Here is a 26,299-nt window from a genome sequence, read left to right as displayed (position 1 = left end):
TCAGGGAATCCCACCTCTTATAGACCCTCCATCACAACACACTGTACTCCAGATGCTCTGATCAGGTAAAATGCCCCTTAGGAACTGCTCTGACTTATGCAGTTGATCAGGGGAAAGAAAAGTAGGAGGACTTGAAGCCATTATTGCATTCCTCTCACTCTTCCTGCTGAGCACAGTTGACCAGGACCTAAAGATCTGATCCTGTGTTAGCCTCTTGCAAAAATAGCTTTGAAAATGTAACCCAAGTCATTAGTCCTGAATATTTGTTACTGTGATTTGCTCTACAAGTCCCATGTTGTTAAGGATGTCCCTTGTATTCAACCCATTTTGGTCTTTGGGATCTGTGCAGACACTGGTGCCTTGATTTGAGAAAGGATGACACTATGCTGGGAAAGGAAGCACTGCCAAAACTGTCACCAGTGGGGCTAGGAACATCACAAGCTGCTTCCCATGTGGCTGCCTGAAGCTGAGCAGCTAGTGTGAGCCCTGAATACTTGGTCAGCTAGTGTGAGCCCTGAATTTGTGGGAGAAGCTTAGAAACATGCCGGACCGAGTGGGCTAGTTATTGGGCCAGAAGGGAGGGACTGCTGGGCTATAATCCCAGCTCTAACTGGGAGGATTTCTTATAGCTCTGGCAAGTCCCATCATTTCCCTGCCTTAGTTTCCTCAGCTGTATAATGGGGATGATATCAAGCCTCTTAGTTAGTTAATTAATCAAATTAATTAAAGCATTGTTTGAAAAGCAATATTTACAGCTAAAATGTAACTCATCTGCATATGGCTCCCATCCTTGCTTTTCATTGTAGCAGAAGCTCGAGTTAATGGCACCTAGCAGTTTGCAGAAAAAATGAATCAGCAAAGCGTGAGACTGACCCACACAAACATCTGGCTGGTCTCCCCCAGAGTCTTTGGCTGGCCATGCACATAGTGGCAGGATAAGCAGATTAGGTTTGGGAGGGTGGGGGCAAAAAATTTGTGACAGGCCCACTTCAAAATGCTCAGGCTGCCTCTATGACTAACAGGAGTGACCCCTTGGCATACTGCCCATTTTTGTAATTTATCCTTTTCAGAGAAATATTATTTCCTTTTATATTCTTCTCTCATGCCCTCCATGAACAATGGCTGTGCTGAGTGCAGATCACAACCACAATTGCTACAGCTTGATTTTCATAGAAGGGAACTGTTATGAAATCCCAGCTCACATATGGAAATTCTGTTAGATGGGGGTTGGGCTGCAGTAAACCTGCCATATATTTTATTCAAAAAAAGGCTAAATGCCTTCAGTCCCATCCATTTCAGTCTGTGCACCTGTCTTCTCAGCTGCCAGTGTTCCTGTACCGGGGAGATGCCCCTCCTTGCTTGAAATCCATACCCATAGAGTTCTAGCCTCTGTGCACACAGCTGTGTTAGGAGGTGTGGGGCTCCTTTGTACAACTGTGTCAATGTACTTGTGCTCTAGTCTGTTGAGAGCAGCTTCTGCAGTTAACAGAGAGCATGTCTTCCTTACCCTCTCTCCTATGTATCTCCCAGACCCAGTGCTCTCTCCTGGAGCCACAAGAAACTTGGTGGTTTTGCCTGTTAGGGGGTCTGGCAGATCTTTCCTTTGGTTTTAATCTATGATATTTGCATCTGTTCTATAAATCTTACTCTGTGCTTAAAATTCAAAAAACCCCTCGACACACAAAGCATAATTCCAGCACAGTTGCCTCGCTGAGCCCAGGTTTGCATCATACTCATGAAGTTCACATACTTTGGATTCAAATCTGGGGTCCCAATTGGCATGAAAAGTTAATAACTCTTCATGAATCTTTCACTTGAGCCGCCCCAAGATTTTATCTATGCTTGGGATTCCACCACTGGTGACCAGAAGCTAGAGCAACTGCAATGTTGCAGTTTCCTTAGTGCAGATATAGAAAGTTGGGATTTGCACCAGTGGCTCTTGAAAGTGAGGTAGGAAGCATGATCTAGATTCTAATTAATAAGGGTCTTCCTAAGGACTTGGATGATTTTAATTCCTGGATTAACCACAGCTTTCCTATATGACCTTGGACAAGTGATTAAATCTAATCTGTCTCAGATTCCTCTCTCTGTAAAATGGGGATAAGAGTTCTCTGCTTCACAGGGGGGATATTATGAGGATAATTCCATTAAAGATTTGAAGTGTTCATGACTCCAGAATGAGGGCCATATAGGCAGAATATGCACTGAGAGAGAAAAGCATTCCTTGACCCAGGTAAATGGTTCCATTGTGTGGAAGGGGCAAGATGATGTGTGGCTAGGCTCGCTGGTGTTCTTGTGCTGGTGTCTGTTGAAATTGATAAATGGCTGAGTGGTTCATTGGCAGAGGCTGCACTTGTTCTAAAGAAAAAAATTAAGGAAGTTCTGTCCGGAAGTGTCTGCTGAACGTACTTCAGTGCACAGTTCTAAGGAGTCGCTCTCTCCTAGAATGTCTGCGTGCGGGTGTCTCACTCAGTCCATCTCGGGATTTCCTCTTGTATAAGCTTCATCTTCTCCTCCTGTGCAGGGACCCACCTGCTTGTTTGGAGAGCTGCTGATTTACAATGCAGATGAGAAGCTCCTCGCGTGTCTGTGCCAGCTGTCCTTAAGTTTACCTGGGGTATAAGAGGTTGTTGGTGCCTGATGCCAAGGGCTGTGATGGCAGAGAACACCATGTGAGAGAAAGAGATCAAGGGGGGTGGGCAAGAAAGAGCGAAACCTTTGGCTGCTCTTTTGGCTGAGGTGCAGTCTGTGGGACAGAATGTCGATGCTCACACCCATCCTGATGCCCCCTGAGGTAAAGGAGTATCTATCCAAGGGCGAGCGCTTCATCAAATGGGATGATGTAAGTACCTGGGCTTTTACTGCATGTGCTGGGGGCATGGAGGAGGCTGAAGTCCTGCTGGAGGGCTGGGAGTGCTTGCCTGTGTGGGTGTGGGAGTGGGCATCCTGCCTGTGAGAAACTGGGAGGGGGCAATGGGTAAATGTATGTCTGTGGTACATGTGTGCACCTGATGCATGGAGACAGCTGGGTGGATGAGTGGGAGGAGGGGGATGCTGAGTGAGCATGTGTGTATGGACATGGGAGAGGTGATGTGGACCTGTGTGTGTGCGTGTGTGTGTGTGTGTTGATGGCAATGCACTCTGACTCCCACGGGCACAGGCAGTTGTGTTTCAGTTCCATGAAAGAGTTCCTGGCAGCATGGTCTGGGTCTGTTCCAGGGGTCAGCCTAGGGCAAGATGGAGAGTCAGTGCAGCACCCTCTCTTCTCCAAGCCAAAGGAAAGACATCTTCGGTGCTGTAGGAAGGGTTCTCCAGTTTTGCAGAGGGAGGGAAACAATTAGATCAGTTCCCATGCTGGAGGGAGTAAGGAGGTGTGGCAGCAAGCTGTTTCCTTCTCCCTGAGCTCTCTCCACATAAATGGAAGACGTAATTAATCTGTGAGCTACAGAACTTATATGGCGGGGTGATGAACATCAGGCCCCTGGATCTGGCCCCCGAGGGTCAGTCCCCCCCGCCAGCATTGAGGAGCCTGCGCTTCCCCACCTTGGACCTGGAACACAGAAGATCTATTAGGCTGGCCCCCGTTCCTAGGCTCTGGTGTGGGAGAAGAACATGGAAAGTGTCTTTCTGCTTCTCAGCTGGGGCCACATCAGTGAGGGTTTGTTTTTGGTTTTGTTTTTTGGCTTCTCACTTGTGAGTGGCCCCTGACTGATTTTTCTGTGGGTCAGCGGCTCCCAACCCAAAAAAGGTTCCCCACCCATTGTATGCAATACAGGCCCATGTGGCTGCTCATTCCAAGCTTTCACCAGTGTTAGGAAGGAGACTCATGCACAGCCTCATCTTCCCATCATTCTGGGCTGGGCTCAAGAACCTGCCATTTGGTTGGTTTTTAGCTGAGGACTGTGAAAAGCCGCTTGCTCGTCCATCTTGTGTCTGCAGTGACTGGTTTGAGCTTTCCACTGAGTATTTGTCACAATCTGGGCCAGGGGTCTAGAACCAGGAGTGAAGGAGGAAATTAAGATGCTTAAATATTCCTCTAAGAATCCATGCTCACTGTCTCTCAGGAAGGTCTACTCCAGCATTTCCTCCAGACAGGGATATGGGGCAGCTGTCCATCTCCTTATAGTAGAGCCAGATCTCTGTGACTCTTAAGATGTACTCATCACTAGAGGTAAGAGTCAGTAGACCGGGGGGAAGACACATTTAAAAGGTCCATAAGTGACTACGTAGCGGGTGATGGTGAGCTACTCAAGTAGATTCAGAACTAGTTAGAAGATAAAGGGCCCTGCTTTGTAGCAGCAATACGGGATGCAGGAGGCAAGTGGGGGCATGTAGTGATCAATGATTTGCAAGGATAATCTAGCAGTGATCAAGTCAGTAGGTAATGTAGCATGCAGCTAGATAGCAGAAATGGTTTGTGCTAAGCAGTGTTCCCTCTAATTTTTTCCATCCATGGGTGAAATAAATTGTGCGGATGTGCACCACCAATAGACACACATGTTGCCCACTGTGAGCTGCTGTGGGCGATCTGCCAATCAGCTGGGCAGCATCTGAATCTCTTCTGGGCAGCTGCCCAAGTGCTCAGTTTACAGGAAACTGTCAAAGGGACAACAGTGGTAGCTCAGCAGCTTGGACAGTTGCTCAACCTGACTTGTATAATTTGCTGTAGAAAATAAGTGAAGCAGGCCAGAGCTGAGTGGAACACAGATATATCTATGTTTAATCATGATTGCTGCTAGCAGGGTTCTAATGTGGCTTCCTTGCTATTTTGTTTCTAAGAATATTGTTGGCCAAACACACATCGCCTAAAGCCAGCATTTTCAAAAGTGGCCACCGATTTTGTGTCCCTGTTTTTGGGTGCCCAATTTAAGATAACTTGAATTTGATTTTAAAGGCCGTTCCTTGGAAATACTGAGTGCTTAGCACCTCTAACATCCAAGGTGTTTCAAAGTGATCATCTAAGAATCCTTTGCAGCACCTCCTACCCTTCCCCCCACAAAACATGGGCCATTGCTGAAAATGCTGACCTTAGGTACAGGGCTGGAATAACTCTTCTGGAGGCCTGGGGTTATTAGATTTTGTAGAGGCTTCTAGGCTCCAGGGTGTGGCCAAAAATGAAAGGTTCAGAGTACAGGAGTTGTGGATTGAAGCAAGAGGTTTGGAGCACGGTTGGGATGAGGTCTCTGACTGAGAGTTCAGGCTCTGAGGTGGCGCTGGAGATGGGGCATTTGGGATCAGGAGGGAGCTCCAGGTGGGGCCAAGGAGTTTAGTGCGGGGGTTCAGGGCAGGAGGTTGGGGTGGGGTTGCGGGGTCAGGATAGGAATATGGGTGTGTGAGGGGGCTCAGGGCTGGGGTTGGATTGTAGGATGCTTACCTGGGGCAGTTTCCCTTTGGTAGCACAGACTACAGTACAGGGAAGGGAGGGAGCAGGTGACGCTGCACAACTGCCCTGCATTCACCTGCAAGCACCGACACCCCCCCCTTTCGCACGGAACTGGCCACAGCTCTCAGCCTACAGACAAGGGAAGTGATGGACAGAGCTTCCCGGTGCTTGCAGCTCCAGCAGGAGTAGGGGGTGACTGTGACAGCAGTGCATTCCTCCTCCCCTGCCAGGACCTGCACAGGGATCTGCACTTTTGGTGGCCAGGAGATGTTTTTGTGGGACCCCCCCCTTAACCAAAAGCCCTGAGCTGCAACCCCTAAAACCACTTTCTTAATCTGGCCTTGCTTAGGTAGGGCTCCTCAGAAGAACAGATCCCTAATCAGGATTTGGTTATTCCATTCACCATCTTGTCATGCTTCCTATTCCACAGTTGTGTGTGGGGAAGGAGTCGGGGGGAAGGTGCTGCAAAGGGAATTGGCGAGGCACCTTGGACTGCATGTTGTCAGTGGGATGGCAAGACTCAGGTCTGCTTTTCCTTCTCATTGAACTGGATGATGGGATCCCTTTGTTTTCTCTGCATCTGACCAGATTAGGATCCAAGCTAGCTGCTTTATGCGGTATGCAGATTAGGTGCTGTTGGCGGGGGGAGGGAGGAGGGACATTTTGATGAAATGAAGGAGATTACATCTTCTTCTGCTGAAAAGGGGTATTTGGAGTCATGCTGGAACCACATCTCTTCCAGGCTAATTTATTTTAATATCTTTTATTTAATTAGATTGGAACTTCTGTCAGGGAGGGATGGTCTTTACTCTGTGTAAGCACAGTGCCCACTTCAAAGGGGGTGTCCTGCAGAGCGGGGTGTCACAAGTGTTACTGCAATATGGAGGAGACCGATTCATTAGAGTCCCCTTGAAGACTATTCCAAAGCCCCATCTGCTGCAGAATGTGCTTGGCTATCTGTTAAGTGGGGCAAACAGATGTGATCACAAACCTTGTGTCATCTGGCTCCCAAGCCACCCCCAAATGCAAAGAAAGGGGGTTTGTTAATCTACAAAGCCCTGAGGGGCCTGGGTTCCCACATCCATCTCGCCTGCCATGCCATATTGCAGCAGTTGTGTTCTACAAGACAACTCTTGTGTTCTGTCCCTGGGGTTGAACTCCAGAGCCTAGGCAGAAGTACAGTCTGGTGGAAGACCCTCATGTCTGGAATTTACTCCCTCCTGCAGTCTGTTATACGCTAACTTTGATTTATGTGTTTTAAGATGTGTATGTTCCGTCTTTTTCTTCATGTGGGCCTATAGCCAATGGGGAGAAGCTTATCCTGTTAAGAAAAGGAGGAGATAGAGGCAGGGATGACTATAGTTTGTACCAATTCTCAGCAAGAGTTCTTCATAACTAAACAAGAGTTCTTCACATCTAAGATCTCACAACTTTGGATGCACTAACATTGACCTAATAAACCCTATTTGATGCAGGTGTAGATAGCAGGGATCTGTTCCTCATGCGGGCAGAGGAGAATGAGGTCCCTTTGAACTTTGCCACACTGATGACCTTGCTTGGTTTTGTGGGACAGAATGAGAAATCTAGAAACCTGGCCAGTTGGATCCTCATTTGCAATGTCAACGTGCAGAATGCTCTCCCAGCAGTGAACTCAGGGAACAAACTGAGAACAATGGGAAGATGAGTAGATACATGTCTCTACATGAGCTTTCTGCCTGTTGAGGAACAGGACAGAGCATGGACCTGAAAGGAGGGAGGGGAATGAGAAGAGGGAGAGCATGACAGACAGATGGTCATTGCAGCATTTAGTGCTCATGGAAGGTGCTGACCCTGGGGAGATTAGCCTCTGTACCCCTTGGCTCTGGCTGCAGCTAACTCAACCAGCTAACAGCTTTACACAGACCACAGAATTGCCTGAAGCTGATTTGCCAAGCATGGGCTGTAGGCGGTCTTACATCTCCTTACAGATTTTACAAAACATAACCCTTTTTCTCCTGGTTTTGCCAGGACACAACGAATGCTTCTCCTGTGATTCTCCGGGTGGAGCCAAAAGGCTTTTACTTATATTGGACATATCAGAATAAGGTAAGTGCTGAGCTTGTCTGCCCAGTCTTAGAACTGGAGTCTGTAAAAGTATCTAGAGCAAAGAGCCAGAGCCTCAGCCAGCAGCCAGACAGCTAACTATTGAACAACATATCCCTTCTTAAAAGAAAGCACCACACAAGAGCCTGGGGCTACGTCCTGCTCCTGCAGGAATTTCCTGGGGCATGCCAGGCATGAGCAGGGCATCAGAGAAACTAATCTACATGTGCAGATGGGGAATGAGCGAGTCCTTTGTTTGCACCTGTCTAGCTTGTTTGTTCCAGGCATCTCACAGCACCTTATGAAGGTGAGCAAGCATTAATATCTCCATTTACCAGATAGGCTAGTGAATTGTCCAGAATAAGTAAGGCTATGTTTACACTGCTACGCTATTTTGTGATACCAGTGTATCCCAAAATAGCTAACCTGTGTCTTCACACAGCAAGCCCGTTATTTTAGGCTTGCTATTCCGACATCCCTGTAAACCTCATTCCATAAGGAGTAAGGGACGTTTCAGAATAGTGGGTTATTTTGAAACTTGGCGCTGTGTAGACAACACCAAATGACGAAATAAGCTATTCTGAAATGAGATTGAAATAAGATATGTAATTTGCGTAGCTCAAATTGTGTATCTTATTTTGAGGTACTGTGCAGTGTAGACACACCCTAAATGTCAGAGTGGGGCTACAACTCAGGACTCTAGAGTGAGAGCCCCACACACAACCTAGAAGACCACAGCTACAATTGTTACATACCTCAACCAGGTATGGACTGTGCTATGCTTGTCTCTCAGTTGTGTGCTGGTGGTTCCAAGCACTATGTATGGAATTTGTCCAGGCATGAGCTGAAAAAAGGGAGGAAGGATAAGGTGGAAGACAGCACGCCTCAGGTCCTGAGGGAGATACTGGATCCAGGCCTGTACACGGGAGGTGTGGGTATATGAAAGGTGTGAATGCACTCCTCCTACAGTCCTCGTGGTTTGCCATGGGGCCGATTCTGGCTGACCTAAGGAAAACAGGGTATGTCTACACTACCCCGCTAGTTCGAACTAGCGGGGTAATGTATGCATACCGAACTTGCTAATGAAGCCCGGGATTTGAATTTCCTGGGCTTCATTAGCATAAAGCCGCGCCGCCATTTTTAAAAGCCGGCTAGTGCGAACCCCGTGCCGCGCGGCTACACGCGGCACGGGCTAGATAGTTCGAACTAGCTAGCTATTCCGAACTATCTGTACGCCTCGTGGAATGAGGTGTACAGATAGTTCGGAATAGCTAGCTAGTTCGAACTATCTAGCCCGTGCCACGTGTAGCCGCGCAGCACAGGGTTCGCACTAGCCGGTTTTTAAAAATGGCGGCGCCGGCTTTATGCTAATGAAGCCCGGGAAATTCAAATCCTGGGCTTCATTAGCAAGTTCGGTATGCATACATTACCCTGCTAGTTCAAACTAGCGGGGTAGTGTAGACACACCCCCAGGGAGGTGCATTGCCCCAGCCTTCCTCCTCCATGCTCTGGCCGGCCAGAGGAAAGCAGGGAGGCGCTCCGCCTCAGCCTGCCTCCCATGTGCTCTGGCCAGCTGGGGAAGCTTGGGGCTGATTTCCCCCCTTCCTCGCCCAGGAACAAAGCTGAGGGGAGGGCAGGGCTGGGATCTGGGAGGTGGGCTGTGGGCGGGGGCAGTCACCAGCCCCTCCCATAGCTCACACCCCCCTACAGAAATTCCTGCCTGGATTCCTTCAATGCTAAGCTGGAAAACAATAGCTATATCTACATTTGAGCTGGATGACGTGATTCCCAGCTTGCACAGATGTACCCGCGCTAGCTTGCTAAAAACAGCAGTGTAGCCACTAGCCAGGGTAGCATGAGCAGTGGCTCATGCTAGTCGCCCAAGTACATAGCTGCCTGGATCCCCTAGGTATGCACTTAGGTGGCTGCTAGCACAAACTGCAGTCCTGCTGCCCTGGCTACATTGCTATTGTTAATACGTGTGCTTAAGCCAGGCATGTCCAAAGTCCGGCCCGCGGGCCAATTGCGGCCCGTGTTCCGGTTTAATACGGCCCCCCAGGTAATTTGGCAATATCTATCTTTTATGGCCCCCAATGAATCCATATGTATTGAGATGAATACATTGTAAAATCTCAGTTAATGTCAGTTGGTCTAAATCAGTTATAAATATATTTGGACACAACATGTATACTTGGTGTTATGTTCCTGTTCATATTTTTTGAACTTAAAAGATGACAGACAACCTTTATTACCAATAATATGTAATGGACTTTACAATGTTCCTGACATATATTTCAGCTTCCTGGATTTTTTTTTTCATCTGGCCTTCAGATATGAAAGGCAGAGTGATTTAACACCTGTTTAGATTTGTCATCCATGTGACGAAATGAAAAGTATGCCGTTTGCAATAAACTTTGCATAAAATAGTTAATTTGCATTTAATTTTAATGGTTCAAAGAATGTCAGGCAAAATGGTCGGCCCTCACGCATGTTCACTTCATCAAATCTGGCCCTCGTTGAAAAAAGTTTGGACACCCCTAAAAGCAATGTTAGTGTGGGTATGCCCACACATGCAGGGAATCTCACCGCCCAGCTCAAATTCAGATGTACCCAGCCAGGGAGAGGCGACCGAGCATACTCTCCCATAGCTGGATTGAGGGAAGTAGGGATGCTGGAACATTTTGTATTGTGAGTGTGTTAAGTCCCCTCTAAGCTGCACCCGCATGGCTGTGCAGCAGCCTATCAAGGGCTGTGTGTTTTCAGGGCTGTGGTAGGGAGAGACACCCTGGCCCCAGCCCCAGAGCTGCCACAAGCAGGAAGAGGCAGGGAGAGAGGCTCTTCACCCCACCCCGCCCAAGTGCTGCTGTGGGAGTAGAGAGAGCTGGGGGAGTCCTTGATTCCTGCTGCAGCTCTGGTGTAGCCTGTACCCTAAATGCTTCATCCCTGGCCCCACCCCAAAGCCCTCACCTCCTGGCAATCCGACCCTCTGCCTCAGTCCAGTGTTACCTGTAATTTTTCTCATGCACGTGCAGAAATAATGTGCACTAATATGGGGGTGATACATCCGCTCCAGATTGGTGCGTATAACAAAATGCGTGTGCCCTGTGGTTATGATGCGGAGAGAGAACTCTATCCAGCTCTTTCCCCACAGCAGCACCTAGGCTGGGGAGGAGGAGAGACACTTCTTCTTGCTGTGGCAGCTCCAAGGCTGGGGCTGTGGGATAGGCACCTCTCCCCTGGCTGCGGCAGGACTGATGCTCGGCTGGGTTGGGGACAGGAGAGGGGCTGCACCGGGTCTGGGGTTTCACTGGGTTGGAGCTGGAAGAGGTGCATCCATTGCCAGGCTGTGGCAATTCCTAGGCTCAGCTGGGTGGAGGTTGGGGTGGGGGGAGGGGGAAGAGAGGTACCTGTCCTCCAGCCACAGCAGGCCAGGGGCTGTGGGAGAGGAATCTCTCCCTGCTGCAGCCCTGAGTGCCTGTGCAGCACTTAATAGGTTGCTGTATGGCCACACAGCTTAGAGGGAACTGAGCCCCCTCCCACATTGTGAACCCCTCTTTCCTGACTCCAGATACTGCAGCCCCAGCTGGAACTCTTACCCCACTGCATCCCAACCCTCTGCCCCAGCCCTGAGCTCCCTCCCATGCTCCAAACACGTTGGCCCCACTCCCCCTACTTGAATTTGGTTATATGCACCAGTCTGGAGGTGATGTGTCACACATAACACATCACAAAACTCATTCTGCATCTGCATAGGAAAAGTTTGAAGGAACATTGGTGCTGAGAGCCCAAGAAGTAGCCCCAAATAGTCCCAGCTAGTGCTACTGCTGCTGTCTCTTTATTTCATCCGCTACGTGTCAGTATGTAATGGTTTCCATTGTATACTGGTTGATAGAATATGATGGAAACCACTTCAATTGAGGAGGTGCAGCAGCTCCCCCAACCTCTAGTTCTAGCACCTATGCCAGGGAGATGCAGTGGGAAAGCAGAAAAAGTCCTGTTCTCCAAGTGCTAATTGATAACAAAGAGGCAGAGAGTTCTGGGAGACAGCAGGTGGGAGGCTGGGCCTACATACTTCCGCTTTGTAGTCCACTGTGGTTCAGCTTCACTTCCTCCTCATGACCCACATACTGACGCATAGTGGATAAAATAAAGAGACAGCAGCAGCAACCTTGCACAGCAGTACAATTTGGGACTATTTGGCGCTATAAGTGACATCTTTGCTATGATGATTTCCTCAGAACAGTGACTGCCAGTGCCAGCTAGCCTCTCCGGGCTTCACAATGGTGAACTCCCTCACAGCAGTGCCACAACTACGACCTTTGGCATTTCTGTGGCGTGAGATAAGGAGCTTTTAGCAGTAGCATCTTGTACCCGTTATATTCCCCTGAAACATCTGCCTTCCCTCCAGCTGGGATGCACTCAGGAGGAAAAGCATAGCACTTGTAGTACTGAACTTGTAGTACTGTAGCACTTGTAGTACTGTAGTACTCAGCTTCTGCCAAGCCTGCTCTCACTTATGAAAGCATCTAGTTCACCAAGGCAGATTTGAAGGGTTAATTAACAAAGTAATTAACAAAGAGTATGTCTACACTTACACCCTCTTTCGATAGAGGGATGCAAATGCAGACATTCAAAATTGCAAATGAAGTCGGGATTTAAATATCCCACGCTTCATTTGCATATTTGCGTTATGGTGCTATTTCAAAATAACAGACACTGTTACGACGCAGTTATTTCGAGAGAAAACCCTTCTCTCGAAATAATCCTTATTCCTCATACAATGAGGTTTACCAGTTATTTCGAGAGAAGGGTTTTCTCTCAAAATAACCGCATCTTAACAGCGTCTGTTATTTCAAAATAGCGCTATTTTGAAATAGCACCATAATGCAAATATACAAATGAAGCACGGGATATTTAAATCCCGGCTTCATTTGCAATTTTGAATATCTGCATTTGCATCCCTCTATCGAAAGAGGGTGCAAGTGTAGACATACCCAAAGCTCCTTCCCAAATACCAAGACATCTTGCTCCCATGCAGGTATCCTCATGGCCTGTCAGGGCCAAGCAGTTTACACTGGACCTGGGCTCAGCAATATGATGGGGAGGGAGGGGTGAGATTGGGCATGCTGCTCCTGAAACATTGGACATTCTGCTCCATCACGCTCTAGCTCTTCTCATCCTGGTTGCAGGAGTGGAGCTGGAGCGAATGTTATAGGCTATCCACTTCCTCCTGCAACACAGCAGAGCAAGCGGGCTGCCCTGGAACAGATTTACAAAAACCAGGGGAAACACCAGTTTTTGTAAACCTGATAGACACTGTGACCGCCCCTCTCACCCCACAAGGCATGTAACTGGTGTGAGGAGTTCAGACCTGGGGAAGGCAATGGGAACAAGGCCTGCTACTATTTGGGCAAACAGTGTTGACCCTGCACACAGGTGAGAGCAGCCGGCCTGGTATTGAAACTGTGGAGCTGTGGGAAGCAGGACAGCCTCTGGGAGAGGCGACACAGGTCAAGTGCCTAATTTTACAGGGAAATGCAGCACTAGTTGATTAGCATCTAGCACAAACTGTAAGCAAATCTGAGAGCCACCTGGAGCACCTGCCCGCTTTACATCCCAACAGAAGCAGTTGTGTCTGGCACCTTTCCCACTGTGAGAGAGTCTCCGGGCATTGTGTGAGCTGACAACAGCTGCTGGGCGTAGCTAATAGGCAGGTTGTTGCCAGCAGCATGGGCTGGCATGGGCCATGGGTTGACTGATACGGAGAATGTGGCCACAGCAATGGGTGGGTGGATACATCCACAGAACATACTGACACAGTTAGATTTATGGTGGTGAGATAGATTTATTGTGACATAGATTTATGGTGATAAGCAAAATGGCACTGATAGGCTGGTGGGGGCAATAGGCAGGCCGATGCCATGGATAACAGGTGAGGAACTGGGGTGAATTATGGACTATTACAGGTTACCCTCCATGGTGAGGCTTGTAGCTGATTCAGTTGCCTTGCACACATCCCAACATATTTGCTGATCCCAGGTCCAGTGTTAATTGCTTGGTCCTGACAGGCAGTGAGGACACCTATATGGAAGCAAGATATCATATTATTTGGGAAGGAGCTTTGTTAATTACTTTGTTAATTACTTTATTTAATTACTTTGTTAATTACTTTATTACTTTATCAAGTCTGCCTTGGTGAACTACATGCTTCCATAAGTGTGAGCAGGCTTTGCGGAAGCTGTGTGCCTGTTCAGTACTACCAGTGCTATGCTTTCCCTCTTGAGTGCTTACTAAGCATTACACATCCTGCCAGATGTTTCCAGGGCTCTCTGTAAAGTCCTTATTTTTGTGCCAGATACAGTCATGTCTGACTAACTGGGCTTTACTGACCACCAGTCCCTGCTCCCTCCCCCCCACTACAGCCTCTCGCCTGTCTCCCTCCAGGGCAAATTTGCAGCATGTCCTTTGGTGGGTGTGCAGAGTGCCCTCCTTAGGGTAGGAGCTAGATGGGAATGCAGCCCTTGTGTTCTGTTGCCCCCAGAGACAGTTTCCTGCCAGACCCTCCATTTCAAAAAGGAAGGAGTCAGAACCACATATCACTGCCCCTCTGCACTGGCCAGGGGAGCAGATTGGCTTACATAGTACTGCAACAGGTGCCATCTCCATGAGGCTGAGAATTGTGCCGTTGTTCCTGTTCTGGAGGTGCAGCTCTATACCGACCCAATGCAGGGCTGTGAGAGAGCCACCAGCGAGCTGGGTCATTCCCTTTCTAACCATTCCCTCTCCTGCAGTCCTTGCCCTTCCTCCTTCAAGTGCCAGCTTCCTCCTTGATTTAATTCTTTTGCAGGAGATGGACTTTTTGGATATAACCAGCATCCGAGACACCCGAGTAGGGAAATTTGCCAAAATCCCCAAGGTGAGTCTGTGGCCCTTTTCTGTCTCAGATTGAGCCATTGGTGGAGCTTGTGCCACATGGTTTGCATAGATAGTATCTTTCATATTGTCCTGGTATCTCAAAGCACTATGGAGCTTTTTCCAGCCAATGGATTGGAAGCTCACAAAGCAGTGACTGTGGACCCAATATCAGACTTCTGATATAGGTAACCAATTTCTGAGATGAAGGGGTAAGTCCTAGTGCTAGCTACATATAAGTACAAACCTTGGATTAGGACTTGGAACCACTGGTGATTTTTTAGGCTTGGAAACAAGAGTCCTACCACACCAGACACTCATATAGGGGAGGGGTGAGACGCAAGCATGTGTCCCTGACCTGTACATTTATTGGGGCTTAAATTGCTGTGCAAAAGATTTAGGTTAGGCATTAGGAAAGCATTTTAATTGCATGGGTAGCTGTGTACCGGAACAAATTACTCAGGAGAGACTGTGGGCACTCTGCTGTAGGTATTTAAGAATAAGTTAGACCAGGGGTCCCCAACGTGGTGCCCACAGGCTCCATGGCGCCCACCAGGGCATTTATGTGCGCCCACCTACTGACCAGGGCCAGTCCAAGCCATTCTTGAGCCCCCGCCCCTGGACGCCCAACGCATGCGTGGCCTCTGCCCCCGGGTGCCTGGAGGCCCAAAAGGTTGGGGGCCACTGAGTTAGACAAACACCTGTCAGGGATGGTCTAGCTAGAAGTTCTCAAACTTCACTGCACCACAACTCCCTTTGTTGTGGCAAAAATTGCTACACAACCCCAAGATTGGGGGCTGAATCCTGAGCCCGCCTGAGCCCCCTTTGCTGTGAGAAGGTGGGTAAGGAAAAGCCAAAGCCTGAGTCCCACCACCCCAGGAAGGGGGTCTAAAGCCAAAGCCCAAGGGCTTTAGTCCCAGGCAGTGGGGCTCAAGCATCAGCCCTGGGCCACAGCAATCCTAAGTCAGCCCTGGTGTCCCCATTAAAATGGGGTCACAAGTCTGTGACCCACTTTGGAGCCAGACTCACAGTTTGAGAACTTCCAGTCTAGATGATACTTAGTCCTATCTCAGTGCAGAGGGCTGATCTAGATGCCCTATTGAGTCCTTCCAGTCCTATAGTTCTGTGATGTCCAAATACGAGGGGATAAGGCAGGTAAGGAAAGGCTCAGTGCTTGGCAGGGGCAGCCATTTGGCACCCCGGGCACAGTGCTGCCTGGCCCCAGCTTCTGTGATGGTTGTGGTTGGGAATTACATTTTAAACTAAAATGGCAAAACTTAGTAGGGACAATGGCAGAATGGCACTCACCATGGTGAGAATTAGTGACTGCTCAGCAGACAGCCTTGTCCCAATATCTAGGGACAGAGCAGGGCTAATAAGAACATGAGTGTTACATCTTAGGGTGCATCTAGACTGCAGGGTTTTTCTGAAAAACTTCACTTACATCCACACTGCTATTGCGTTCTTTTGAAAGAAAATTGAAAGAACGCAGGGATTTTTCCGATATTGGTAAACCTCATTCTACGAGGAAGAACATCTTTTCCAAAAGAGCTCTTTCGGAAAAAGGCGTGTGTGGATGGGGAAGAGGGAGTTTTTTCAAAAGAAGAGGCCTCCAGGAAAAAGTACAGGTGCCCTGGTAGCCACTCTGTCCATAGTAATCACAGCTTAAATGCAAGATAGAATCTGTTCAGTGTGGACGCTAGCTTTCAAAAAAGCAGATCACTTTTTCAATGCACATTGGCAGTGTGGACACTCTCTTTTGGAAGAAGTTTTTTCAGAAGGTCTCTTCCGAAAAAGCTTCTTTTGAAAGAAGCCTGCCGTCTAGACGTATTCTTATTCTTCACCTTAGATTTTCCTTAGACATGTTCAGTGATGATACTCAGCGTTGTGTGGTTGGTGCTGTGTGTGCAGATGACGAAAGGCTGCTTTCTCACCAGCTCTAGCAGTAGGCATGGTTCTTTGCCTATATTTGCATAGGAGAGTTTATTTCCCTGGCTTCTGACTCTAGTTTGTTTAGATGAGGTTGCTAGGGAAATCAGGGGAGAGCTGAGATTAAAGCTGAATCACTGGGTTTCTGGTTTTTAAAGTATATTTTCACTGTCTTATTTTGTTGGGTGCATGAATTATAGCACTGATACCACTCCCGCTTTTAAATATCATTCCTGTTTTAATATATCAATCTCATGTGCAATGGCACTGGGTCATTGTGGCTATGTCTAGACTACAAGCCTCTTTCAAAAGAGAGCATCTAGACTGCAACCACTTCTTTCGAAAAAGTGAGCCACTTTTTTGAAAGAGAACACCCAGGCAGTCTGGATGCTCTCTTTTGAAAAAGCACTGTTTTCATTCAAGAACACCTTTTTTCAAAAGAGCACTTTCGAAAAAAAAAGTGTTCCTCCTCATAAAATGAGGTTTACTGTGGTCAAAAAACCCACCATGTTCTTTTGATTTAATTTCGAAAGAACATGGCAGCAATCTAGACTCGGGAAGTTTTTTTGAAAAAAGGCCACTTTTTTCTAAAAAGCCTGCAGTCTAGACACAGCTTGTGTTGTGAAATTGCAGCACGCTGTCCGGAAACGTTGTCATGATACAATAAGGGAGCTGCAGACTCAGAACTAGAATGCGTGGTTACTATCTGCAGCTCTTGACTATATGGCCTTGTGCAATAAACCTTTACGTATGACGCTCATATGGCCTCCTTCACCATAGTATCTGAGCACCTCAAAAACATGACTGAATTTATCATCACAACATCGCTCTGAGGAAGGCAATTGGATAAGAAACGGGGGTGCACAGAGAGTAAGGGTACGTCTAGACTACATGCCTCTGTCGCCAGAGGCATGTAGATTAGGCTACCAGACATAGGAAAATGAAGTGGCGATTTAAATAATTGCCGCTTCATTTAAATTTACATGGCTGCCGCGCTGAGCCAACAAACAGCTGATCAGCTGTTTGTCAGCTCAGCGCGACAGTCTGGACGCGCGGGTGGCGACATCAAAGGCATTTGTCGACCACCCAGGTATGGCTCCTGGGATGAGGTTTACCTGGGTGGTCGACGAGTACCTTTGATGTCGACACCGCGCGTCCAGACTGTCACACTGAGCCGACAAACAGCTGATCAGCTGTTTGTCGGCTCAGCGCGGCAGCCATGTAAATGTAAATGAAGCGGCGATTATTTAAATCGCCGCTTCATTTTCCTATGTCTGGTAGCCTAATCTACATGCCTCTGGTAACAGAGGCATGTAGTCTAGACGTACCCTAAGTGACTTGTCAAAGGTAATACGCAAAGTCTGTGGCTGGCAGTTACATTCAGTCCAGAGCCTCAGACACAAGATCATCCTTTTTCCCTTTTTAAAGGATTTCCATGCCTCTGTTTCCTGTCTATGGCTACGTCTATACTGCAAGGCTTTTCCACAAGAGGAAATGCAATTGGAGCACTCATTTGCATATGTCACACTCGCATTTGCATTTCCTCTTCAGATCCCTTTTGTGTAAGAGGTTCTTCCTGAAAAAATGAGGAAGAATGGCTCTTGCGCAAAAGGAGGTTTTTGTGCAAAAAGGAGCCGTCTACACCAGGGGTGACCAACCCATTAAAGGCAAAGAGCCACAATAGTTGGGGATATAGCGCAATGAGCTGGGGGGGAAAAGTTGTTGAGCAAAAAAAGAAAAAGGGATGCTGCCCCTTTAAACACAACTCTGGGTGGCTTTTTGGCCATATCAGGCTCCCGTTGGCTGGCGCCATTTTGCTTTGCCGCGCCGGATGGTGAGCACAGGGAAACAGGGGCCAGGGGCCATTTTTTAGGAGTGCAGGGATGGCTTCGTGAGCCATGAGGGAGGCTTTGTGAGCTGCACTTGAAGGGAGCAAGAGCTGCATGTGGCTCGCAAGCTTCAGGTTAACAGCCCTGGTCTACACAGTGCTTTTTTGAGCAAAAACCTCTTGCGCAAAAGGGATCTGAAGAGGAAATGCAAATGCAGGCTCGACATATGAAAATGAGCACTCCATTTGCATTTCCTTTTGCAGAAAAGCCTTGCAGTATAGACATAGCCAGTCTGTGACATGAAGATAATAGTTAATTTTACTGGAGTAATGTGAGGCTTAATTAGTTGTTTATAAAATGTTCTCAGGATAATAATCTGCAAACATGTAATGTCAATGACAAGATGACACTATCAAGACATTATCAGCATTGAATATGATGAGTTTGTCTAGCCGAACAAACTCAAAGACAGAAGTTCTAAATGACAGCTTTCAGACCCTCAGGACTCAACTGAGAACAAAAATGTGATAAGCAACTGAGACCTACCTGCGTGATAAGCAACACCATGTTACAGAGAAGGAAGGGGAAGAGACAGCTTTTAACAAATACAGGAACTTGTTTAACATAAACCACAATTTCTCTATTGTCTCAGTTTCTTGGTTTAGTATGTGGGTGGTAAATAATTTGGACAACAGCCAGCAGGTCTGTAGGGTGAAGTTAAATGCAAGACTAAAATCATATAACATGAAGCCTTTTGTAATTCAGATCAGTGAAGTCTGTATGGCTCATGCCAGGAGCCTTCCTGTATGGGCAGAGTCAGAAAGGGAAGCATGTGCTATGCATGTACACCTCCGCATTGGACAGACATTGCAAAATAAAACTAAAAGACTGTCCTAGAGATTCCAACTCTATTATAAAACAGAAGTCTTCTGGGTGATTTTTAAAGTCTCTCTTCCTGTCTTACCTCTCTCCTCCTCCCCACTCTTGAAATACATTCATGTTATGCTGATTTGATTGTTGGAATCACCCTACGGCTATGGATACACTATGGCTTTTGCTGGAAAAGGCAATGCAAATGAAACGTGGATTAGCATTTTCTTGCACTTCATTTCCATAATCTCTTCTAGTCTGTTTTTGCGCAAGAGGTTTTTGCGCAAAAACAAGCAGTGTGGACATTTCCTTTTTGTGCAAAAACCTCTTGCACAAAAACAGACCGGAAGAGATTATGCAAATGAAGCACTAGAAAATGCTAATCTGCGCTTCATTTGCATTGCCTCTTCTGGCAAAAGCCGTACTGTAGACATAGCCTATGAGGGTACGTCTAGACTACAGGCTTTTGTTGACAGAGGCTTTGTCGACAGATGCTGTCAACAAAGCTTCTGTCAACAAAGAGCGTCTAGACTACATCCAGTTCTGTCAACAAAGCAAGCCGCTTTCTCGACATGAGAATGTAGATTCAAAGGACAGTGTAGATGCAATAACGCCTTCTGTCAACAAAATTCTGTCGACAAAAGGCGTTATTCCTCGTAAACTGCCGAGTTCTGTCAACGTTATGTCGACAGAACTCGGCGGTAGTGTAGACACAGGTATAGTTTTGTCGACAAAAGTCCATAGTCTAGACACACCCTGAGAGGAGCTGCTTTACCCTTGTAAGATGCAGATGCTAGTTTAATAGCCCTGGGGTGATAGCTGTCCTTTCCTAAAGGTGTATGTTTATCATAGACTCGAATAACGTTGAACTCCACCCCCCCAAAATAATAGATGCCCGAAAAAGAACACAATATAATTCATAGCATGCCTTTGGTGTATATTGTATTTTACAAGCCATAAGAAGTTCTGGGTGCTGAGTTGTTTTGAAAATCTGGCCATTTACTATCCAAATGTGAACAGAAAACACAGTGGCAGGAAAGGAAGAGCTGGGATTTGAATTGCAATAAAATACAAGCATGTATTTGCATGTGTTTTACAAGGATATATCTTCACTTGAGACCTCACCCAGCCAGTCGCTCAGGTGATGCCATTGCCCACGTTCTGTCCACTCACAGTTGCACAAAAACCTCCAGCTGAGCTAACAGGCCTTGTTTGTGAGTCTTGCTTCAGCCCGGACTGGCAACCCCTCTACTTTAAGGTGAAAAAGCAGGCTAATCAAGGGTTGATGCTGGTACCCTCCAATTCTATTCCATAGCTCTAATCTAGTCTAACTGCTCCCTTCTGCACTGGCTTTTTTATCTAATCTTTGCTGCATCATATCTGCTGCACTTCCATAAGCATCTGAATAGAGGTGTTGTCCAAGAAGCCCTCCTGTACCTAAAATGACAATTATATGCTTAGTGGACAAGAAAGAGCAATCAGTTCACTGTGAATCACTTTGAGGTTTGCATTCTTGTTAGCAAATGCTGTTTGCTTTTGCCTTTAGTGTTGTCTGCAGAAATTAGGAATAACGCGCTTTGGAAATTATTTACCTAAACATTGCTCTCTTGTTCTTGCTACTAACAGGAGAGCAATAGGTGGATGAATTGGTAGAATGGTTCAGTGTAATGCATCACTAAGAGCTATAAAATAGCCTGCCAGAAATTCATCTCAGCACATGGATTAGTACAGCACCAGTGTGGATACAATTTCATGGGTAGAATTTAGCATGAGTAGAGCATCTCCACTGCACAATTAGCCACACCAGGATAGGCTAACTGGAGCTTACTTTCTGCAGTGAAGACATGCCCAAAGACTTTGGCTCAAATTCTGAGGAGAGTGAAAGTGATTCTAAGAAACAGCCATTCCTACCTTCCTCACCTTGTCAGTTACAATAGGTCAAACTGAATCCTTATATCTACACCCAATAGACATCATTGTAAAATGTAAATGGTGCTCATCACCTTAGCATCTTACATTTGGGAGCTTTTACGTGCTGACGAAGAAAATTAATACCAAGTAATTCTACAAAGATTCTGCAAAATTAATTTTTATTACCCCTAAAATGATCAACTCCTAAAATACATATCGGAGGCCAATCAGATAAGGTTGATACCTGTCCAGCTCAGGCTCTGGTGGGCCACAAATTTGTATAGGTAGAGGGGACAGGAAGGAAGGAGAGGTAGATTCCCAAGGAGAGGGGGCTTTGACACTTGTACAGAAGTACCAACTCTAGGAACTGGCAGCAAGTATGACTCAGGCAATCATAGCTGGTGGGTGGCACAAGACACAGAGAGAGTCCACCTCTCAGATAACTTGATTGTAGACCATGCAGGGCTCTGGGAAGAGATGATGGTAGGGTGGTGTTGGAGCAAGGAGTACTGCAGTAATCTGGCTTTAAGGCTCATGTTCTGCGTGGTTGTAATTAGCTCATGAAACATGCTTCAGTAGTGTCTGTCTCCTTATTCCATGCATTACAACAGCTGCAGATTTGAATTGGAGACCTCACAAGTAAGTTTATTCTGAGATTGCTCAGTCAGATCAGAAATGCCAGGCTGCTTTAGTGGCACATATAGCAATATTTTGACTCTTCATATTCCTACTGGACCCAGGAAGTACAGGGGTCCACAGTGAAAAAGAAAAATATAAAAGATTTTCTAAAGACTTTCTCCAGCTTCCTTAAGATTTCAGCATGAATTTAGATAAAGATTTGGGTTGGGTCTTGTTTTCCTGGTGGCACTTTACCCGTTCTCCTTCATTTGTACCTTGTTTCCCTTTGCAGAGCCAGAAGCTCCGGGAAGTTTTTAACTTGGATTTCCCAGACAACAACTTCCTTCTCAAGACTCTCACTGTTGTGTCTGGCCCCGACATGGTGGATCTCACTTTCCACAACTTTGTCTCTTACAAAGAGAATGTTGGCAAGGTATCCTGGACCTGTGGGGAGTGGGCTACCAGAAGTCTTGGAACTATGGCATAAGCAGAAAAGGGGAGGATGGGAATTCTAAATCCCTTTCTCTTGAGTGTGACTGGTTGGATCCTTTCCCTATCCCCTCCACCTCCCCAAGCATGTCACTGAGTCTCTCCTGCTCCACCAGCCTGTATTCCCTCTCTTGTTGTTTTGCTGGATTAGGCTGTCTGTCCTCTTGCAGCGCACACACAAAGAAGGGCCACACCCAGCTGTAGGTACAGACTGAAGTCAGCTCTGTGTGAGAGGACTTGCCCAGCACCCATGTGCAGACCCCTTTTGGGAGACAAACCCTAAATAATAATGTCTTATGCTGTGCAGAGAGCTGCCCAGTGCAAGCTCATAGGAATTCACCTTCTTACTTAATGTGGAGAGAGCCTTTTGCCCCCACCCTCCACCCCGATACAAATTGTATACAATGGGTTTTGTAATAAACAAGAAGGTAAATTTTAAGTGATTATAAAAAAGAGCAAACAGAACAAAGCAGATTACCTTAGTAAACAAACAAAACCTTCAAACTGAGCTTTGCACACTAGATAAATAGGATTTACATTAGCAAATTCTTGCCCTGAGTAATAAACAGGTTGGGAGATTCTTAAGGCACAAGTTGCCTTGGCCTTCCCAGGTCTTTCTTCCTCTTGTGTTTCCAGGTGTGTTATTGCAGAGAGAGTAAGGCCTTCTTCCCCCAATGATGTCATTATCCCGCTTTTATATCTTCCACTTCCTGGAAAGCTCTTTTGCTATGCCTTGGGTGTGACGGACTGGGCCGGGTCTGGGCACCCCTGAGGGCGTCAGCTTAAGGCAAATTGCTCAAAACCAGGGCTACTTACAGCCCTCCACTGGAGGCCTTTTCCAAATAGGCCACAAACCAATCACACAGCGCTTCAGCTGCCAGTCCGGCCAGCAGGAAACCTCACAAGCAAAACCCCTCAGACATCCCAGTTCTCACTGTGCCACAATCAGCCCTGAGCCTACACACAGGTGAAGAATTATAGAACCCGATCTCACCTACCTCAAACAGATCCTCCCAGTCCCAAAGAACCAGCCACAGTTCCCAGTCAATTTATGCTTTAGATCTTACCCACAAGATCACGCTGGACCAATCCTTTAGAATCTAAAATCTAAAGGTTTATTAACAAAAGAAAGAAAAGGTTGAGAGTAAGTTTGTTAAGCAGAATATATTACATACATCAGTCACCAAGTTCTTGATGCAGATTCTTCGCAGAGATGTTACAAACTGCCATCTTAGAAGTCTCTGGTGTACATTCTATGTCAGGATGGGTCATCAGTCCTTCCTGGCTCTCTGCCCCTAGCAAGGATGCATCTGGGCTCAGTAGCAAGATGGAAGTCAGCCTTATAGCACCTTTATATTTATTCCTGGTGCCTCCCAAGTTGGAGCTGGTCACATGATGGCATGTTTCACATGCCAGCAGCCATGAGGTACTGACTGGTCTGCAGATTTCCATACGCATTTCTCAGGTGTGTATTGCCCGCCCCCCGAGAACCATTGTCCCTGGAGCCATGCTAGTTAGCACAGCCATTCACTGAACATTCCTTCCTCATGACAGGCAGTCCAGTCCCATTGCTCTGTCTCAGACAGAGAACATTCACAATACCAGCACAGAGCCCATATTCATAACTCCACATACAAACATCATACAAGCACATGAGCAGCATACACAGAATTGGTAGAGCAGAAGCTTTCATTCAACACCTTGCATGGCCCATTTTGTACCAAATTTGTGGCAAACATCCCTCCCCTCACCCCCCCTCCCGTAGGCACAGCAGTGAGCTGTCTGCTCACTTTAAAATCCAATAACGTGACACTGGGTCAAACAGTTCTCATTGTGAAGTGCTTCTGGGGTAATTCTTGTGCTCGTGGGCATTTCCTCAGTAAGCCTTTCACGCTGGCCTTTTTACTGATGTACCTGAAAGCCTGCTTCTGGGTGTTCTGAACCTCACAGCATGTTTCAGTAACACATCGCAACACTTCATAACTTCACATACAATCCAACAAGTTAGTAATATCTATCTTATCTATAATTTTAGAATGATACCTCATTAGCAGTGTTCCCTGAATGCTGGGCACTTGTGTGGGTCACTCAGAAGAAATTCAGATGCTGCCCAGCTGATTAGCAGAGCGCCCTCAGCTAGGTTTTTTGTTTCCACTGGTGGTGCACATAAAAATTATTCCGCACATGTATGGAAAAATCTGCGCATGGGTGGAAAAGATTACAGGGAACATTGCTCACAAGACATACTTTGTACAATACTTACCCTACTTACGTGGGAGTGGTGAATATTGGGGTGTCAGGGTGTCACACTGGCCATGACTGACAAGCTTGCCAAGTGAAAGAGATAGGAATCTGGTTCCAAAAGAGAGGGGGATGCAGTGTCCCTGAACTCCAGCCTGGATCCCCTGCAAGCAGGAGGGAATTGATGTGTTGCTGCTGTTCACTTCATCCTCCTCCTCCCTGCAGTTAAATTAGACAAAGAGAAGGATAGGAGGGTAAGTTTAGGTCCCACTGTAAGCAGATGTAGAAGAAGGAATACAAGATTAGTCCCACTCTGACTAGGCAGGTAGCAGGGACTGAAGGGTGCACATTGTTGCTCACTGTAGCCAGGCTCCGGAGGGGAGGCCCGTGCCTTTCAGAGTGCAGATGCCATGTGCTGGCTGGTATACTTTAATCTCTAATTGTATTTTCCTGACACTGTTTTGTTCCTAGAGCTGGGCTGAGGATATCATGGCCATTGTTAGAAACCCACTGACATACAATGCGTCTCGCTACACCTTCCTGGAGAAAATGTAAGTGGCTTTCAATTAATGTTGCTCTTCAAAACTCCAACCCTTTGTTCTCCCTGCCTGGCTCCACAGGGAATGATGCCAGTGTGGGCTCCTCAGAGGAAAAGGGCTTCTACAAGTCAGCAACCAGCCCAAACCAACAGGTTTTAGTGCTAGCATTTGGATAGTATGTCACTTTGGGTGCACATACACAGCATCCTTCTTTTGGCAGCGTGTAGGGTGTATACATGCTTAGTCTCCCTAGAATGGGTATAAATAACAGTGTAAACCATGAAGCATGGCTTAGATGAGCAGAATAAAGACATGCTTGAAGGGTGTGGTATGACCCAAGCACATACCTTAGATGGTTCTCTACTTACCCAAGCCATGCCTACCAGTTTATACTGCTATTTTTAGCTAAGTAGAGTCCTGCTGCCTCCCCGCTGCTGGAGCCCTTTCCCCACCAGGCTCAGGCAGTGGTAAAAGTGTGTTCAGTTCTTTCAGTGATTGGCTGTGGTCAGTTTGGAATCCTTGAGTCATCTGCTTGTGCATCTGCCATCTGTAGTTTGCTTTCTGAGAAATAATCTGTAGATGTTCACAGTTTCTGTTGAAGTCTCTACTGTTGGTCTCAATCAAATATGACCTGGGTGCTGAACTTTTTTTTCATCATGACAGCTGGAGTTGTCTGTTCTTTTTTTTTTCCCCCATCCAATTTGACATGAACGTGGTCGTGAAGTTCTAGACTTGGCAATTCTCTGAGGCCACATCTTACTTACCTGGAAGTCTGAATCAAGATATGCAACTCCAGCTATGTTAATTGCATAACTAGAATCCATGTACCTTGATTTGAACTTTAACACCATCCCCACAGTGGGAAGTCAACAAGAGAAACACTTCCGCCAACTTCCCTTACGAGGAGAAGTAGTACCAGTGCTGATGGGGGTGCCCTGAGCATTCAATTTAGCAGCTCCTTACTAGGCCCACTAAATCAAATGCCAGAGTTTCGATCTCTGGAGTGTTGATTTGCGGGAAAGTATAGCCATGGCCTGAGTGACTTCTGTTGTAAAAGTGTTCATAAGCTTTGTTAGGCTTTTTGTCCAGCTTGGCTACACACTTCATTTGAGGCCACTTTGGAAATAGTTCCCCCCCCCCCAAGTTGAAATAGTAGTTCTGAGAGGTGTTCCCTATAAGCAGCCACCCAAGAGAGATTCATATGCTTCCCAGCTGATTAGCAGTATGCCCATAGCCAGATGCATGTGTTTCTATTGGTACTGCACATCTGCATATGCCGTGGTGCACATAACAACATTTATTCCACATACAAATGGAAAAAATTAGAGGGAACATTGGTCCTGAGTTGCCTTTCCATTAGCATTTGTGCTGAACTGCATCCAGTAGCTGCTAGTGGTGTTGATCTGTAACACAGAAAAGCTAGGAAAGGATCTTCCTGTTATAGATTTTCTTAGCGCTCCATACAGCTCATCAAGCCTCTCCATTTGTTTGTGGGT

General features: G+C 46.8%; 1 protein-coding gene across 1 annotated transcript in view; it reads left to right on the top strand.

Annotated features, from left to right (window-relative positions):
• The first annotated feature begins 2,356 nt into the window (after positions 1-2,356).
• The window catches only part of PLCB2 (phospholipase C beta 2), a 79,288-nt gene continuing 55,345 nt past the window's right edge, over positions 2,357-26,299 (top strand). Inside the window, exons 1-5 of the mRNA XM_006128653.5 lie at positions 2,357-2,842; positions 7,391-7,468; positions 14,313-14,381; positions 21,827-21,967; positions 24,736-24,815. Coding sequence (XP_006128715.3) covers positions 2,759-2,842; positions 7,391-7,468; positions 14,313-14,381; positions 21,827-21,967; positions 24,736-24,815 — 452 coding nt within the window. The 5' untranslated portion in view covers positions 2,357-2,758. The remainder of the gene's footprint in view (positions 2,843-7,390; positions 7,469-14,312; positions 14,382-21,826; positions 21,968-24,735; positions 24,816-26,299) is intronic.

This window comes from Pelodiscus sinensis, chromosome 5 (genome assembly GCF_052426305.1).
Source record: "Pelodiscus sinensis isolate ZL-2025 chromosome 5, ASM5242630v1, whole genome shotgun sequence".
NCBI classification, from domain to species: domain Eukaryota; kingdom Metazoa; phylum Chordata; order Testudines; family Trionychidae; genus Pelodiscus; species Pelodiscus sinensis.
The sequence above is the reverse complement of the archived record's forward strand: the minus strand, read 5'-3'. Positions and strand labels throughout refer to the sequence as shown.